Raw genomic sequence first — 18,908 nt, forward strand, 5'->3', positions numbered from 1 at the left:
GCCTTGATCCAGAAGTTATTTCACTGTCTATAGGATCCAGGACACACTCCAGATAAATTCTGAGAAGGCTGTGAAAACAGTTAGCCATGTGCAGGTCAATGACAGCAGTTCAACCCGGAGTACATGGACATAGTGCAGAAAAGGAGTTTAATGACCTGTCAGAAGTGGTCAAGGCCAATGAATATATCAATCCCATGAATTGTCACTGCTCACTCTCACACATACAGCTCAATGCACTACACGCCATCACAGACCTAACAACAATTTCTATTAAGCATGATTCATACCTAGTGTTCATAGCTTCACCTAACTTACACCCACTTGGCACTGTGGAAGATCTCAAACCCACTTCTCATAGCTTGTACATAGTGTTAACTGTTGAACCATCAACCAAACACATTGAGTAACACTCTTCTCTTTCTGCTTCAGAGCAAATTTATACATAAAAGGTAGCTGCATTTAACAAGTGATGAGCAGTCACAGCTCTACATCTTAACCCTAATGGAAGAGGTAGTGTTGTCCATTAATTGAGTGCCATGACATAGGCTGTGGTCATTAACAAAGCTAAAGGATCAAATATGATTGAGTCTTCCTTCTAACATCCCACTTCCCCATATTAGGACAATTATTTCTGTTAACTAAGCTGCACAAGGAATAAATCTGTTTCTCTTGTTTCTTTCCTTCCCCTCATCAGAAACCTAATCTTGTGCCCTTCAGTTACTTGGAGACTGCTACTTGTCCTGTAGAGATGGCAGAGTTTGGGAAGTCTGGCGTCACTTGCCCTGACAAATGCTACCATTAACTCAGATACTGACATTGAGTGTACTTTAGAGGATAGAGAAGCAATGAGATTTTTAAATGCCTTCATGCAACCTGGGTGTTGCAAGGAAGACCGGCATTTTTGTTACCTATCTTCAATTGTTCTGGGACTGAGTGGCATGCTCGCCCATTTTACAGGCCAGATAAGGTAAAGTGGCAGATTTCTTTCCCTAAAGGATATCAATTAACCGGATGAAATTTTAAGACAATTGGTCACCTTTACTAACCTGAACTTTCAATTCCAGATTTTATTAACTGGATTTACATTTCACCAGCTCCTGTGATAGAATTGAACCTGCATCCCCAAAGCATTAGTCCAGCCATCTGGATTATGAGTCCACTGAAATTACTGCTGTGGCCCTCATCTCCTGCCTGATAAGGACACCCTCCAGCCAGGGTTCCATTGAAAGGTGGGGTTGTACCCAAGCTCTGACCAGGACATCGATCAGAACTTCAAAAGGTGCAGCATACAGGGGGTGGTTAGTGGACATAACTGCAGAAGTGCTTGGTTGCTTTGGACCTGCAGGAATGCATGACACCACAGTCGATCAACATAAGAACAATAAAGAGCTAGGAGCAGTAATGTGCATGTTTGACCTTCACCTGCAACTCTATTTTCAAGTTACTGAATAATGCAGCAACATCTTTGCCCATGACATTTCACAAACCTTGCAGACCATCATTTCCAGCATGGATCGTGACCCAAAGACAAGTGTGGGCTCAACCATGATGTAGTGTCTGGTGATTGAGGACTTGGCTTCCAATGCAACATAAGTGAAGCCTGCTGACTACAGGGCTTTTTTTTTTAAGTTGGGAAAACATTGTGTTAATCCAATAAGCACCAGCTGACCAAGCTTGGTTATTAGAATAAAACAGAGTACGTTGCATAATAACCGGCAATAATGGACATCTGTGACTATACTCTGCTTCCTCTCCCTCGCTTTCTCCAGTGTATTCTGGAGAATGCCTTGTACAACAACTCTCCTGATAGCCAGAGAAGGGACAATTTCATCTCTTAATAGCCAATCCATCAGGATTGTTGTACGAGTTTTCATGAAGCTAAGACTTTTATTAACAATGATTGAAATATCAATTGAGAAAGGAGGTGAAGGCTCAATTCATATTGAAACACCAACATTGCAAAGCGGAGGAAATACAATCAAACTATTCAATAACATGTCATAGTGATAGCTTGCCATCACTATATAGAAATTAAAGGAAAAAATGAAAATGGACAAAATGCAAGTAATGTTAGACCAGAAAATAATCAAAAAAATCAAGAAATTTGTATGCATTTCTGTAGGAAAACTATATCATCATTAAGAAAGGAGCATGTACATCAGATATTAAGTTTATCTATTTCTAAGGAACATAACTAATGAAATATTGTGCATTCCAATGTTAAAAGGAATGAAAATCGCTCCCATAAATTATCTTCGTTTGTATTAGGTTCAACTGAGAAGTTACAAAACACTGCAGACAAATTAATCTTCCACCTTATTTTAGGTGCAGTTCTCCTCTTCAGTAAAGAACATAGCTAATTCATGATTTCCAATTAAACCACAAGGTTGACCATTTATTCCTAAAGTAATCTATGTGCTGGTAGTTTTCAATTTAGCTGACATGTACCTTTTCTAACACTTTGTGTTCTTATGTTTCACTAGTTGCATTTTTCTTCAATATGATGGAAAATATTACTAATGTTGCCCTTCTCTGTCACAGCAGCACTCTATAAGAAATAGTGACTTAGTTTTGTTTTGGATGGAAATGAACTGAGACTTGATTTTCAAAATAGCACACACACACACTCAATTGCAAGATTGCATTATCTGTAGGGTAGACAAACAGGAGGCTGGAAGAACACAACAGGCCAGGCAGCATCTGGAGGAAAGGAGTAGTCTTCAGTCCTGAAGAAGAGTAATACCTGAAACGTTGACTGCTCCTTTTCTCCAGATGCTGCCTGGCCTGCTGTATTCTTCCAGCCTCCTATTTGTCTACCTTGGATTTCAGCATCTGCAGTTTTTTTTGTCTCTAACCTGCATTATGTGTACCCTGACTTGCAGCAAATATTCTTTATATACTTTGACAATTTTAATCCACTGTACAAAGGCATCTGCACAAAGTTTTCAGAACCAAGTGCCACATGTTTTATCAAGCAGTCACTTAGTTTTTGAATCAGGACCATATTTGTGACAATTAACCACAATGGACTACACAAAGCATCCTTAAGCAACATAAAAAACAGGAGCAAGAGTGGGACAATTGAGCCTGTTCAGCAATTCAACATGATCATTGCTGATTTCCTTTCGCAATTGTATTCTCTTAACACTATTCCCATACATCTTCAGCCTTTAGAAATCTATTTGTTCAATGAATTAAAGTACAACTCAATCTGAAACATAACTGGGGGGAGCACTGTATTTCAGCAGGTTATCTAATTGCCACCTTCCTGTTGATTAAATGACCCCACCTCAAAATCACCAAGGGGGTGGGGATTAAATTCTACCCATTCATCTCCATTTCTGTGCATACTATCTGGCCTGCTGAGTACTTTGAACATTTTCTTATTTTTGATCCATGTTATCAGTTGTGTTTTGCTTCTATGAGAAAAGAACGAGCTCTGATTAAACTGGGACGAACTTTGACAGTGACCTAAGTTTTGAATTTTTCGAAGTAAAAGACCTTTTTAGTATGCTTGATGCCTTACTTCTGCATTTGAAATCCATGTCAAATTAGAGATGCTTCTGCTCTTTTAGTGAACCTAAAACTACTGCCTACTCCAAATGGAATCTGACTGATGGTGACATCTTGTGGTTACAGCTAGGAAACTAGCTTTAATTGCAGACTGGAGAAAATAACCCATTCTCCAGTATATATCAAGGGTTACTTTTTTTAAAACTGTTTTTGCTTTTGAGAATTTAAGCATAACTCAACTCAAATAAATATAGAAGCCAGTGGAAGGTTTCAAAATAATGTAAAAAGTGACAAGAAAATGGAAAAAGGAGAGGGCTGGTCAGACAATGAATTAGATTTACCAACCATTTGCACTGGTTTGAAAACCTAGTCTAGTAAGTATTTCCATCAGAATAGATCTGATAATGGAATAAACAAGTTAGATCATTGGAATTTGCTGTGCTTGTTTATATCTTCTAGTCATGGAAATCACATTTATGTGCCTAATTTTAACCTTATGTAATTGAACAGATTTTCACTGAGGTAATATCTTCCTCAAAATCTCTCATGAATCAATTCAGAAGGTGACAGAGGAGCATAATAAACTTTATGAAATTGCCATTTGATTTATTTTGTCAAAGAGAATGGACTTTAATCTGTCATCATTATGGACTTCAGAAGAGATGAAACAATTGTTTTTAAGAACAAAGGTTCATCATATTCATACCACAAATGAAAGAAAAAGATTTTTTTCTAGTCAACTTGTTTATGTTATGAATTGTTTAATCTGTGTTCAATAATGTCAAAATGTGCCAAACTTCAATATATTGAAGCATGTTTCCAGAGATACCTGGAGACATTTATGCATACAAAATCAAAGATTGGAGAAACAACCTGGCCTCTAATTTCACTTTATAGATCAAAGAAATATGCACAACTATCTCACCATATGACAATTTGTCCTATTCCTAAATAAATTGACATTCTTTTATAATTGTTGAGAACAAATATATTTAAGAAAATAAAACACATTATTGAAGCCTTATCAATCCATTAAGAACAAGCTACATGTTTTATGGTATTCATCAAAATTTCCTCTAAACAATATGCTGGGTTTTAGCATTGACCAGATACTGAACAAGCTATATAAATACTGTGGCTGCAAGTGCAAGTTAGAGGCTAGGAATTCTGCAACAACTAACTCTTTTCTTGATTTCTCAAGGCATGTCCATCATCTACAAATTACAAGTCAGAGCGTAATCAAATACTCCCCACCTGCCTGGATCAGTGCAGCTCTAACAATATTCATTATCCAGAATGAGGTTTGGCACAATCCAGGACAAAGCAGCCTGCTTGATTGATACCACACAAAAGATCACTGCCTACACCACAAACAATCACTAGCAGCAGTGTGTACCCAATACCACAGTGCTCCTTAGACAGAACTTTTCAAATTCACATCCACGGTCATCCAGAAGGATAAGGAGACCAGATATATGGGGTGACACAGTGGCTCAATGGTTAGCACTGTTGCCTCACAGCACCAGGGACCCAGGTTCAATTCCACCCTCGGTTGATTGTCTGTGTGGAGTTTGCACATTCTCCCCGTGTCTGCATGGGTTTCCTCCAGGTGCTCCAGTTTCCTCCCATGGTCCAAAGATGTGCAGGCTAGGTGGATTGGCCATGCTAGATTGCCCATTGTGTGCAGAGATGTTTAGGTTAGGTGGGGTTAGACATGGGAAATGCAAGGGTAGGGGAATGGGTCTGGGCAGGATGCTCTTCAAAGCAGCAGCGTGGACTTGTTGGGCCGAATGTCCTGTTTCCACACTGTAGGGATTCTATGAAAATTAGTCTTGTAAAAGTATGCAAGTGCCCATAAGTATTACCAACAACTTAAGATTATAGGAGTTAGTATGTTGCTTAACTATTATGCTTGAAGTTCAGCATAATTCAGGGTAGGACATGTGTTCCCTGAGATGTCCCAGTGTTGATTATCACTGTGACAGAAGTGTCTACCTATATATTGCTTTCCATTAATCGTTGATCAGTCACATATAGGTGCTTCAACAGCAATAACATTGAACCAAGTTTCTCATGGAGTTTCCTTCAGTAACATATCAACTTCTTGAGGTTGTTGACGTGCTCGCTGAGCTGGCTTGTTCTCGTTCAGACATTCCGTCACCATGCTAGGTAACATCATCAGTGAGGCCTCCGACGAAGCAATGTTGTTCTACTGCACTTAGAATTTATACTGTCTGGTCTGTTATGGTGAGTAGTGTCATTTCCGGTTCTGTTCTGTATGGGTTTGTATATGGGGTCCAATTCTGTATGTTTGTTGATTGCATTATGGGTGGAGAACCATGCCTCTAGGAATTCCTGTGCATGTCTATGTTTGGCTTGGGCTACTATGGTTACCTTGGCCCAGTTAAACTGATGGCCTTCATTGTCTGAGTGTACAGATATTAGGGAAAGTTCATTGTGTCGTTTGGCTGCTTGCTGATGTTCGGCTGCTTGCTGATGTTCGTGATGGCTAGTTTCCTTCCTGTCTGTCCGATGTAATGTTTATGGCAGTTGTTGCATGGTATTTTGTAAACCACTTTGGTTCTGCATGTTGTGAGAATGGGGTCTTTAATCCTTGTAAGTGTTTGTCGTAGCGTGGCTATGTGCTTGTGGGTCACCAAGATTCCTAGTGGTCACTAGAAAAAAAGACAAGAACATTATTATCCCACCAGCAGACAAAGGGCACATGATTGTCATTATAAACAAACTGGACTACGTTGAGAAAGTACAGGCACCGCTCTCAGATACAAACACTTAGCAACAGGTGGTGATAGACCCAACACTGCAGCTAGGTAATAGGATCACTCAAACACTGAAGAGAATAAAAGGATGCAGGACAGATAACCAAGACAGACTACATAAAAATGAAACCAGAAGGCACGAACACTCCCCGCTTCTATGGATTCTCTAAAGTACACAAACTAGACATCCTCCTCAAACCCGTTGTTTCCCTACCGGGTACACCATCTCACAAACTGGCCAAGGACCTACAACAGAAATTGAAAAATCTAGTTGATGGATCACCCCATTCCATCCACTGAACCCAAGATTTCCTCGATACCCTCAAGAACATAAAAATCAGTGACAACGAGATTATGTTATCCTTTGACGTCAGCATTATTCACGTCAACCGACATCCACTGGCTAAAGAAACACTGGACACATTACAAGAGGTAGCAGGAACGCAGACCAGCAGTTCCATTAGCAATGACAACATACTTAAACGACTAGACCTGTGCCTCACCACACACTTCATCTTTAATGGTCAAGTTTACAAACAGATCAAGGGCACATCCATGGGCTTACCCATCTCAGGACTCATCGCAGAGGCAGTCATGCAAAGGCTAGAACACACTACCCTCCTCCTCATTCAACTTAAACTATGGATCCGATACATGGATGACACATTTGTCATCATTAAACGCACCAAACTAGAAGAGACCCACCACCTCATTAACAACGTATTTGCCGGGATTAAATTCACGAGAGAAGAAGAAAACAACAACCAGCTTTCGTTTCTGGATGTCAGAGTTGAACGTATGACCAACAGGGATTTCCAAATCCCAGTATACAGGAGAGAAACCCACACTGACTAAATCCTGAACTTTCACAGCAACCATCCCAATGTCCACAAACAAAACTGTGTTAGGACACTATTTAAATGGGCCACCACTCACTGCAACATGCCAGAACTACACAGGAAAGAGAAAGAGCACCTATACAAAATCTTCACTATGAATGGATATCTCCGCAATTTCATCCGCAGGTGTCTACTAAATAGACAACAACTAGAGGATGCAGTGTGTCCTAACACATTGGCCACACTGCCCACATCAAGAACATTTCAGAACTGACAACGAGACTCTTATGACCACTAGGGATCATGGTAGCTCAAAAGCCCACAGCCATGCTACGACAAACCCTCACAAGGATTAAAGACCCCATTCTCACAACATGCAGAACCAACGTGGTTTACAAAATACCATGCAATGACTGCCACAAACATCGAACACAAAGGGAGGAAACTAGCCATCAGAATACACAAACATCAGCTAGCAGCAAAACAACACAACAAACTTTCCCTAGTATCAGTACACTCAGACTATGAAGGCCATCAGTTTAACTGGGACAAGGTAACCATAGTAGCCCGAGCCAAACATAGACACGTACAGGAATTCCAAGAAGCATGGTTCTCTATCTGTAACGCAATCAGCAAATATGTAGAATTGGACCCCATATACAAACCCATACAGATCAAAACTGGAAATGACACTATTCACCATAACGACCGGACAGTATAAATTCCAAGCAGTGTAGAGTAACATCGCTTCATCGGAGTCTCCACTGATGATGTCATCTAGCATGGTGACGAAACATCTGAATGAGAACAAGCCAGCTCGGCGAGCAAGTCAACAACCTCACCCGCAGCCCGAGCTACCGATCTTTGCAAAAACCTTAAATGTCAACTCCTTTGCTTTATATAATTATAAATACCGAAACACAGAATTGTTATGATGTATTAAGAGTTTCATTCCATCATGTATGCACCAGATCTCCAACAAGCATTCTCCTGCCTTTTCCTTACATCTTTGCACGTTGGATGATTATTACATAAAAACAGTGCCCTCTTGAATTCCTTGATTGACTCTGTCTCTACTATAATATCAGACAATGCATTCCAGACCCAAACCACTCATTGATGAAACATTGGCAAATTTAGCAAGTATGATGTAAGAAAAAACAATCGCATTGAATCCTTGCCATCTCATTTTTGATCCTTTTGCGAGCTGGAGCAGTTTCTTCTACTCTATCCAGATCTCTCATGGTTTTGACATCTTTAATCAGATCTCCTTTTAGCTTCTATCACTCCAAGGAGAACAGTGACAATCACTCTACTCTATCCTCATAAGTAAATGTTTTCATCCCTAGAACAATTCTTGTAAATCTCTTCCATACTACTATCTGTTCACATACTTCCTATATTGTGGCACCCAGAATTGTACATAATATTGCAGCTGACGTCCAACAAGTGCCTTGTATATGTTTAGCATAACCTCCTTTCTCTTATACTGCATTTTTTTTCTTTATTCATTCATGGGATGAGGGCGTCGCTGACTAGGCAGCATTTATTGCCCATACCAAATTGCCCAGAATGCAGTTAAAAGTCAACCACATTGCTGGGGGTCTGGAGTCACATGTAGGTCAGACCAGGTAAGGATGGCAGTTTCCTTCCCTAAAGGGCATTAGTGAACCAGATGGGTTTTTCCCAACAATCGACAATGGATTCCTGGTCATCAGTAGATTCTTAATTCCAGATATTTTATTGAGTGCAAATTCCACCATCTGCCATGGCGGGATTCGAACTCGGGTCCCCAGAATGTTATCTGGGTTCTGGATTAATAGTCGAGTGATAATACCACTAGGCCATCGCCTCCCCTGCAGATGCTCCATTAATAAAGCCCAGGGTACTGTGTGCTTTATTAACTAATCTCTCCATGTGTCCTCCGATTTTCAGTGATCTATGGGCATATGTACCCAGTCCACCTGCTCCTCCACCAACTTAAATTTTGTATCTTATACTTTATATTATCTTCCCATGTTCTTCCACCAAAATACATTATCTCACACTTCATCTGCCTTCAATCTTTCCATTCCACCAAATTGTCTGTGCCTTTAGGGAGTTCTACACAGTCCTCCTCACAGCTTATGATGCTTCCGAAGTTTTACAGCATCTGTAAACTATGTGATTTCTCCTACACACCAAGACCCTACAAACCTTCTTCCCGCCCAAAAAAATCCATTAATCATTAGATGGTTTCCTTTTACTCGGATCAATTTAATATCTATGTCGCTATTGTCCCTTGTATTCCTTGAGATGTAACTTTTCTCTCAAGTCTATCCTGTGGCACTGTAGTGAAAGCCTTTTGAAAGTCCATATATACCACGTCAACAGCATCACTCTCGTTGACCCTTTGTCTTCCAGAGCAAGTAGTCCATAATGATTTCCTCTTTAGAAATCCAGGCTGGAAGTTCATCAAAAACTCACCTGTTCCCATGTGACTATTAATTCTATCCTAAACAAACACTTCCCCACCACTGAAGTTAAACTGATTGACTTCTAATGGCTGACTTATTCCTTATAAACCTTCTTGAAGGAGACCATATTGTTTGCAATTGTTTGGAGTCAATCTGGTGTGACTCCATTCCTATACTATTGAAGTCAATGCACCCCCAGTGAATTTTCTTTCTCTGGATTGCCTTTGCATTTCTCATCATAATCCTAAATCTCATGTTGTAATTACCATCATCTCTTAAATGCTTTCCTCTGACATTTGATCTACTTAGGCCAACTCATTTCCAAGACCCAAGTCCAACTTGACAAATACAGCTCTAAGAAATTCTCCTGAATGTAGTCGAGGAACTTTTGTCCCTCTCCACCCCTTAAATTATCATTGTCCCTGTTTTCCCTTCATGTGGTTAAGGTTCCCATTCTTTTAAAGTAGGCATCTCTCCAATAATTTCCATGCAGATTTGTTCTGGCATCTTTCCCACTAGTTTGCAGTCTATAGACTACACAAGGCATCCCTTTTGTTCCTTGGATCTAACCAGGTTGATTCTAATCTTAATACTGGGAGAAAGTCTTTCTTCTGCATTGAAATGCTGCCTTTAATCAATTCTGCCACCCCTCCACTTTTCAGTCACTTCCTGCCTTTTCTGAACATCTTGTACCCAGGAAACATGCAACACCCAGTTATGCTGTTCTCACCACAAAATTTTGTGAAGAAGGGTCCCGACCCAAAACATCAGCTTTCCTGCTCCTCTGACGCTACCTGGCCTGCTGTGCTCCTCCAGCTCCACATTTGCTTTGAGACAACAAGGTGCAGGGCTGGATGAACACAGCAGGCCAAGCAGCATCATAGGAGCAGAGAGGCTGACGTTTCGGGCCTAGACCCTTCATCAGAAAAGGGGGAGGGGAAGGGGGTTCTGAAATAAATAGGGAGAGAGTGGGAGGCGGATAGAAGATGGATAGAGGAGAGGATAGGTGGAGAGGAAACAAACAGGTCGAAGAGGCGGGGATGGAGCCAGTAAAGGTGAGTGTAGGTGGGGAGTTAGGAAGGGGATAGGTCAGTCCAGGGAGGACGGACAGGTCAAGGGGGCGGGATGAGGTTGGTCGGTAGGAGATGGAGGTGCGGCTTGAGGTGGGAGGAGGGGATAGGTGGGAGGAAGAACAGGTTAGGGAGGCAGGGACGAGCTGGACTGGTTTTGGGATGTGGTAGGGGGAGGGGAGATTTTGAAACTTGTGAAATCCACATTGATACCATTGGGCTGCAGGGTTCCCAAGCGGAATATGAGTTGCTGTTCCTGCAACCTTCGGGTGGCATCGTTGTGGCACTGCAGGAGGCCCAGGATGGATATGTCGTCTGAGGAATGGGAGGGGGAGTTGAAATGGTTCGCGACTGGGAGGTGCAGTTGTTTATTGCGAACCGAGCATAGGTGTTCTGAAAAGCGGTCCCTGAGCCTCGGCTTGGTTTCCCCGATGTAGAGGAAGCCACACCAGGTACAGCGGATGCAGTATACCACATTGGCAGATGTGCAGGTGAACATCTGCTTGATGTGGAAAGTCTTCTTGGGGCCTGGGATGGGGGTGAGGGAGGAGGTATGGGGGCAGGTGTAGCACTTCCTGCGGTTGCAGGGAAAAGTGCCGGGTGTGGTGGAGCTGGAGGGGAGTGTGGAGCGGACAAGGGAGTCATGGAGAGAGTTGTCCCTCCGGAAAGCAGATAAGGGTGGGGAGGGAAAGATGTCTTTGGTGGTGGGGTCGGATTGCAGATGGCGGAAGTGTCGGAGGATGATGCGTTGGATCCGGAGGTTGGTGGGGTGGTACGTGAGGACGAGGGGGATTCTTTTTTGGTTCTTATTGCATGGACAGGGTGTGAGGGATGAGGTGCGGGAGATGTGGGAGACGTGGGAGACGCGGTTGACGGCGTTCTCAACCACCGAGGAGGGGAAGTTACGGTCCTTGAAAAACGAGGACAACTGAGATGTTCAGGAGTGGAATGCCTCATCCTGGGAGCAGATGCGGCGGAGGCGAAGGAATTGGGAATAGGGGATAGCATTTTTGCAGGAAGGTGGGTGGGAGGAGGAGTATTCTAGGTAGCTGTGGGAGTCGGTGGGCTTGAAATGAATATCGGTTTCTAGGTGGTTGCCCGATATGGAGACAGAGAGGTCCAGGAAGGGGAGAGAGGTGTTAGAGATGGTCCAGGTAAACTTAAGGTTGGGGTGGAAGGTGTTAGTGAAGTGGATGAACTGTTCAAGCTCCTCGTGGGAGCACGAGGCGGCGCCGATACAGTCATCAATGTAACGGAGGAAGAGGTGGGGTTTAGGGCCGGTGTAGGTACGGAAGAGGGATTGTTCCACGTAACCTACAAAGAGGCAAGCGTAGCTTGGGCCCATGCGGGTACCCATGGCTACCCCCTTTGTCTGTAGGAAGTGGGAGGAATTGAAAGAGAAGTTGTTGAGTGTGAGGACGAGTTCGGCTAAGCGGATGATTTAACCCCACCACATTTGCTTTAGTCTTCATTCTTTTCTCCCTTATTCTAACTTTACAATTGGCTTTCTGTTCTCTATACTGGAGTTGTCTTTCCCCAAGAATTGTGTGAACCCTGGTATTCTTGTCTTTCTTACTTTTGATTTTCATACCCCTGCTGAGTTATTTTAAAGTCCTCCAAAATAGCATTAGAAAAATGCGGCACAGGATCAGTCCCAGTTCTATTCAGAAGCAACCAGTCTATCTTATACATGTGCCGATTTCCCCAGAGACAGTCCCAGTGTCCAAAGGAATTTAAAGTTCTACCCCTGCACTATCTTTGCAAACAAGCAATCGGGTGCCTTATTCTCCACTTGTTGCGCTCCTAGGCATGTACGGGAAAGCTGGATTACTACATTTGAGGGCCAGCTTGCAAATTTTCTACCTATCTCCCTAAATTCTGATTGAAGAACCATATTTTAAACTCCCTGACACTCCCACCCCTCCAACCATGGCCTTCCTAAGTTGTACCAACGTGAGACTCCAAAAGAATATCCTGCAGTTGCCCAGAGATATTTTTGATTCTAGCACCAGAGAAGCAATATGCCACCTGTAGTCATATCTATAGCCATAGAAATGCTCATCTGTTGCCCTAATTAATATATATCCTATCATTATTCTTCCTGTCTTCCTCTTCCTCTCCTATATGTCCAAACCATTCATGGTACCACAAACGTGGCTCTGGTTGCACTCCCTCTACACATGAGTGCCATCATTAGCTTCCAAAACTTTCCACCAAAGTCTTTGAGCTTCTCTTGGGGATTATTCACACTATCTAGTGAGCCATAGAGGAGAGGGAAGCCCCAGTTTTTAATCCCAATCAGTGCTGGAATAGTTGGTCTCTACTGGGTCAACTACTGGGTCAGTTTAACTATTGTGTTCCGTTGGTAGTGCATGTAAGATCAAATCAATACTCTCACTTCTGATCATCAAGCCTACTGAAATTGTGTAGAAACATGTATCTGACACTCACTTGAATATTGGGGAGTATATGAGAAATGATCACTTCATTTATATGGTGGAGAGTTTCCATTTCTGTGGGGTCTGATCCCAGTAAACTAAAGGACATTGTTGGTGGTGTGAACAAGCTGCTGATTTGCTATCAACTGATGTTATTAAGGAGAGGTGGAGAAGAGAAGAGAGATATAATATGGGATAAACATTTTTGTTCATTGGTGCTAAGGTTCAAAACAGCCATGCAGAGAAAAAGCAGCATTGTCATTCATTCTGATCACATTGTCCCTGAGATTTCTTTAAGCAAAATTTTCTTCCCTGTGGCAAATTAAAGCTCAAAGTCCTCAAACTATCATGCAATGAGCTTATGGCCTGGTCATCAGTCCTCAGGGACAAATGTTTTTCTGTTCTTCTTATCAAGGTAGTGTTTTGTACATCTTTCAAAATCTTTTTTAAAATATTTCACCTGGAGCCTTAGAAGATGACTAAAGTTTTGACAAGACTTTAAAAAAGACTTGTCTTCAATCACTGAAACAAATTGAGTGAAATATGGAAGTGTGGGGTTCTGCTTTGATTGGAAAATGACTCAAACATAAATTTTGACAGTATTCAAAATTATTCTGCCAAGAGCCAGCACAAATTTTCCTTAATATCTGTCCAGAGACTGGTTGATGCTTTGTAGATTAATAAATAAATGATGATACAAAGTGGATTGATATTAAAAATGTTCCATTGATGGAAACATTCTTGTTTTGAAACTGTAAAGGGAAATAGATATCAAAGAATTATCACTCATTATCCTGCTGAATTCAAATTAAGGTTCATTCAAAGGTTTTTTTTTAATGTTTGTCCGTACTTATTTTTCTAAGCAAACCTTTATATTCCCCCTTTGTGTTTAGATGATTCATATCCACTGAGGATTCCTCGTGCAGAAACCATCCCCAGTTACAGCTCACAGCACTGACAAATACTTCCCAAAGCTGGAACATTTTCGATGGCTCTGCTTCAGACTGTGACACTGAACTTGCTCAACGAAGCAACGAAACAAGCAAGAGGAATACTGAATGAAATGGACCAGGGTTTGAAGGATATTTACAACCTCTTTTCCTTTTACAAGTTTGCACTTCCTCTTCAAGAGTTGGAGTAACTCAAAGGGGAAGGAGAATTGAAGACAATGAATAGAAAGGGAGGTTTGCTTTTTCTAAAGATTTGAGCTTGTGTTCCAAAAAGTACAGCATCATTTCCAATCATGACAATCAAGTATTTTTGTTAAACATGAAGATTCAAGACTGCGCTGATCACAAAAATCCTTATTTTTAAATGGCAATGCATTCATCACCTGCCACTAAATCATAACACTGTACAGACATGTGGTTGGATATTTTGGTGCTGTTTACAGAGGATTACAGATACAATTGTTTCACTAACACAAGTTCATTTTCAGGCTTTAGTTAGATATAACATATAATCTTGTGCTTTTCCAGGTGTGTCTAAGGTCCGCAGACCAATCTGCATAACAATAATATTGTTTTGCCAACTGTCAGGTTTATTTTGGAACACAATTGTCAATCCAGCATTGGAAACTCACTCAGAGGAACAATTCCTGAGGTTCAAGATTTAGCAAAGTGAAATTGTACTGAGGAGTGTTTGACAGCTTTTTATGCATTAGATCATAGTCTTCAGTGGTTTGAAGAAAATTGCACTGGATTTGGACTCTGTCTACCATTTAATGTCTTTAAATTTCAGTCATTAGCTTGACGTGGGGTAGACATGACTTAGCAGACTCAATAATTCTAAGTATTAACACTAGAATTCGGGAAATGGAAATTCTCAATGTAGCAGCCAAACTGAGTGAGATTTCTGAACCATGGAAAATCACGCTATTCCTTGCTTTTAAACACACCAGTAATCACTTGTTACGTGAAAAAGTTTGTTTCATGAAGAACACAGAGGGAACAAAAGGAATGACAAATGGAATTGCATGATGCTAAAACTAAAAGAACTACAAAAATTGAAATTCTGAAAATAAAATACAAAATATTCAGATTAGTCAACATTTGAAAGATTAACTGGAGACATTGTCAGAACTGATTTGCTGCAGTGAAGCTAGCACTGTATTTCTATTAAAACATTCAGCAAGTCTTTTATAGCATCTGAAAACAATCAACCCAATTTTATTTGGATTAGCCCCATTATCGGTAGGCTAGCCCTCCGGAGTGGGGCCAATTCAGATTGGGCACCTGATTTACATTACCCAATTTTACATTCTATTGGTTCCAGCGGTGGATTAAATGCTGCAAGATCTAAATTGGGCACTGACTTCATAACATATGAAGCAATACTCACTACTCATTAAGTGGATCAAGGTAAAATCAGGGCTAATGAACATTTACAGTTTCTCAGAAGTCCCTTTGGTGTAGCTGTCTGGTACAATAAGATTCATATCATTTAAAATAAGCTGACTGATCACATTGCCCTGGTATTTTAAGAGAGGACAGCAGTCTAGAAACAGCATTTGAAGAGAGCGGTCTAAGACATTGCCTTAGAGAGTGCTATATTGATCATCTACAATGTAGAGATGTAAATAAAAGAATGTTGCAGTATTAACAATTAAAGATTCTTACTTAGTGGTAAGGAGCAAGCACCCTCAGGGACAGTGTATGACCAGATACCAACAATCCTAAGATATTGCAAACCGGTACATCAGTCCATCTATATTGACTTCAAGCACAAGATAAACATGACTCATCTTGATAGGTCACTGTGATCCAAGGTCTTTAATGGTTTCCAGTTTGCTGTCAGTATCCCTTTCAGAAATGATCATCTGTCACTAATGCTTCAAGCCTGAGAGCAATCCTGCCAAGACAAAGCTTGCAAACTGTTTTGTCCCACACGCCAGCAGAGCTCACTGATGGAGAGATGCAGGATTGAGCACACCACTATCTGCTGGCTAGATTCTGATAGTTATCACTGTCCAGCCTGTTCAGCAACAGCACTAACCACTTGAGAGTTCCAGGAGATTTATTTTAGAATATCAAGGCTCAGTATAATGATGTTCAGTATTTTCTAACCAACCTGCAGCACAGGGGACTTATTGGGGCCTCTTGGTTCAGAGGTAGAGATACTACCACTGTGCCAAAAGTGCACCTATGAAATAAATGTTAAAAATTAAATAATTTGTTTTTCTATGTTTCTAATCAACCTGTTATTGCACATCTCTGGAGCAGGTGAGACTCGAACCTGGGTCTCTTGGACCAGGGCCACAAGAGCCCATGAACTAAGTGTTTGAAGAGAGAAGAATGGGAATCACCCGGTTATGTAATTCAGTGTGAAAACCTATGAAGAAAGACCAATTCCATTTGATGAAAAGCGAAAATCTAACAATTCAGTTATACCGGGCACTGATATTTTCTTTATGATTAGTGTTTCTAGCAATGTGAGTTTAATAATTGGTTAGGTGATAATTGTTTGGTACAGCTTAGTACAATTAAACATTTACATTTCAAAAGTGTATTTGCATCTGCTCTCCTGCAAAATAGCAGCAAAAAAAAAAAAAAAAAAAATGGTGTTACGGCAATAAAGCTTTTGAAGCAACTGCTCCAGGGATGTAGTCTGACTGAAAATGTTCCACTGATGGAACAAACCCAACTTCCCTAACATGGGAAAACATCAATTTCACAAAGAAACACACTTCATATGCAAAACATACTTAAGCGATTATAGTTGACGGAATTTGTGCTGACCAAGGCTAACCTAAGTAATAGGTGTCAGTGATCTGTGATTGGTGAGATTATTACAAGTTATTTCTAGGGGCTAAATTTTTCATCAGGACTTGGAAAAACATGACTTGTGCAATTGTGCAATCATGCACACTTGACTTACGTGATTTTGAGGGATATCAGTCTTTTCACACAGGAACTGGGTTTGCAGCACAGTTTGTGAGGCATGATGGTGTTCATGAGGAGTATAGGTGCAGAGACAGGGTAGTAGTCCTCCAATACAACAACCCAGCTCCGAGCATTGCTTAAAGGCTCCCTAAATTTCATCTCTCTCACTCTCAACTATCCCCATCAAATTCCAGCCATGCACCTCACATTCCCCAATACAGTTCTATGCCTCCATATATCTATCTTCCACAGCCACTGATCCGATATAATTGTGTTTTAAAAAAAACACATTTCTTGGTAGCAGTGCAATAACAATTAAAATTTTAAAATCATTGGAATACCCTAAATTTGATGTTCAGACAATATCAAAAAACTCATGTAGGTAAAGAAAGTTATTGTCCTTTAAAGTGCCTATTAAGTTAGTAAGCCAACAAGATACCACAAAATCTTTTAGTATAGACTCATAAAAGTTTCGATTTCAAACGTTCCTGGATCAATAAAGTCAACTGCTGAACTGAAGCTCTTGAAACCCAGCCATAGTTGTAAGCTATGAATAGCATAGAATCACTTACTTCAATAAAAGCTTCCAGATACATTGACAAAACAGATTTAGATTTCCATTTGAAATCAGTTTACCTCCACATGCAGGGAATCTTTTTTTTGAAAAAGCTAGATCTGTCAGTTTAATTAATCTAGAACAAACATGACAGCACAGGACAGTCTTAAGAATGTTTTAAGACATTATAGTATTTTGAGAAATTAGGAAAATACAATAATGGACATAAACAATTATGCAACGCATAATTCCCATCAGTTCTGAGGAAGGGTCACCGGACCCGAAACGTTAACTCTGTTTTCTCCTTCACAGATGCTCCCAAACCTGCTGAGCTTTTCCAGCAATTTTGTTTTTGTTCCTGATTTACAGCATCCACAGTTCTTCTGGTTTTTATTAACAATTGTGCAATGCTGGTCGATGTCAGGGGCAACTTATCTTTCAAGAACAGATTCCTATCATTGAATGAAAAACATTGATATATAACAGTACAGAACTCAACAGTAATGATAGGTGTTACCATTCAGAATATTCTCTGCTCCTCAACAGGCCTTTTTCAGAATCTATCAAGTCTAGCATCTTTTTAATAGGATACCCGAACTCTGCATCCTCCTCTTCAGAGCAATGATTGAGTTGTTCTTGTCCTCCCCTTTTCCCCACCAGACTCCATATTCAATAGATCATACAGTGCCATTCCCAAAATGATTCCACCACCAACCATATCTCCTTCTCGTTCTCCTTTCAGCATCAAAAGAATGGTTCCATCTATAATACCCTGATCTGCTTCTCAGTCACTCCCAACATCCATGCACTCTCCAACAGAAAGTAACATTGCAAATAATGGGAGATGTTAACATCTGTTCTTTTAAATCCTCTCTTCTCATGGTCCAAAGCCCCAAACACACCTTTCAGGTAAATTTACACCTATTTGTTTCAATTTAGTACACTCTATTCACTATGAAAAATGTAGTGTCTATTACATTAAGGAGAGCAGCTATAAGCTGGATGACTGCTTTGCTGAACATCTCTGTTCTGTCTGCAAGTGTGAATCCAAGCTTCCAGTTGCTTGTCACTTTAATTCTCCACCTCGCTCCCACCTTGACAAATCTGTCCATGGCCTGTTGCAGTATTCCAGTGAAGCTCAATATATATTCAAGGAAAAGCATCTCATCTTTCACCCAGGCTCCCTACAGATTGAACTTGAGTTTGCATTCTCTGTGTCCATTTTGTTAGTCCTTGTTTTTTTTTCTGTTTTTCTTATTTCCTTGACCTTGCTTTCAAATGACAGGGCTTCTGATCCTGCCATTCACCTCACCTCTGAATATATTTGTCCGATTACCATTACCTTTTGTGAAACATTTGTCATTCAACCTATCCT

The 18,908-nt window shown here is 40.8% G+C and overlaps 1 protein-coding gene across 1 annotated transcript in view; it reads left to right on the forward strand.

Annotated features, from left to right (window-relative positions):
• The window catches only part of LOC109928729 (docking protein 5-like), a 394,735-nt gene extending 380,681 nt beyond the window's left edge, over window positions 1–14,054 (forward strand). The window contains exon 9 of the mRNA XM_048608408.1: window positions 13,990–14,054. Within this exon, the coding sequence (XP_048464365.1) occupies window positions 13,990–14,054 (65 nt within the window). The remainder of the gene's footprint in view (window positions 1–13,989) is intronic.
• The last annotated feature ends 4,854 nt before the right edge of the window (window positions 14,055–18,908 follow it).

This window comes from Rhincodon typus, chromosome 19, assembly GCF_021869965.1.
Source record: "Rhincodon typus isolate 14 chromosome 19, sRhiTyp1.1, whole genome shotgun sequence".
Taxonomy (NCBI): Eukaryota; Metazoa; Chordata; class Chondrichthyes; order Orectolobiformes; family Rhincodontidae; genus Rhincodon; species Rhincodon typus.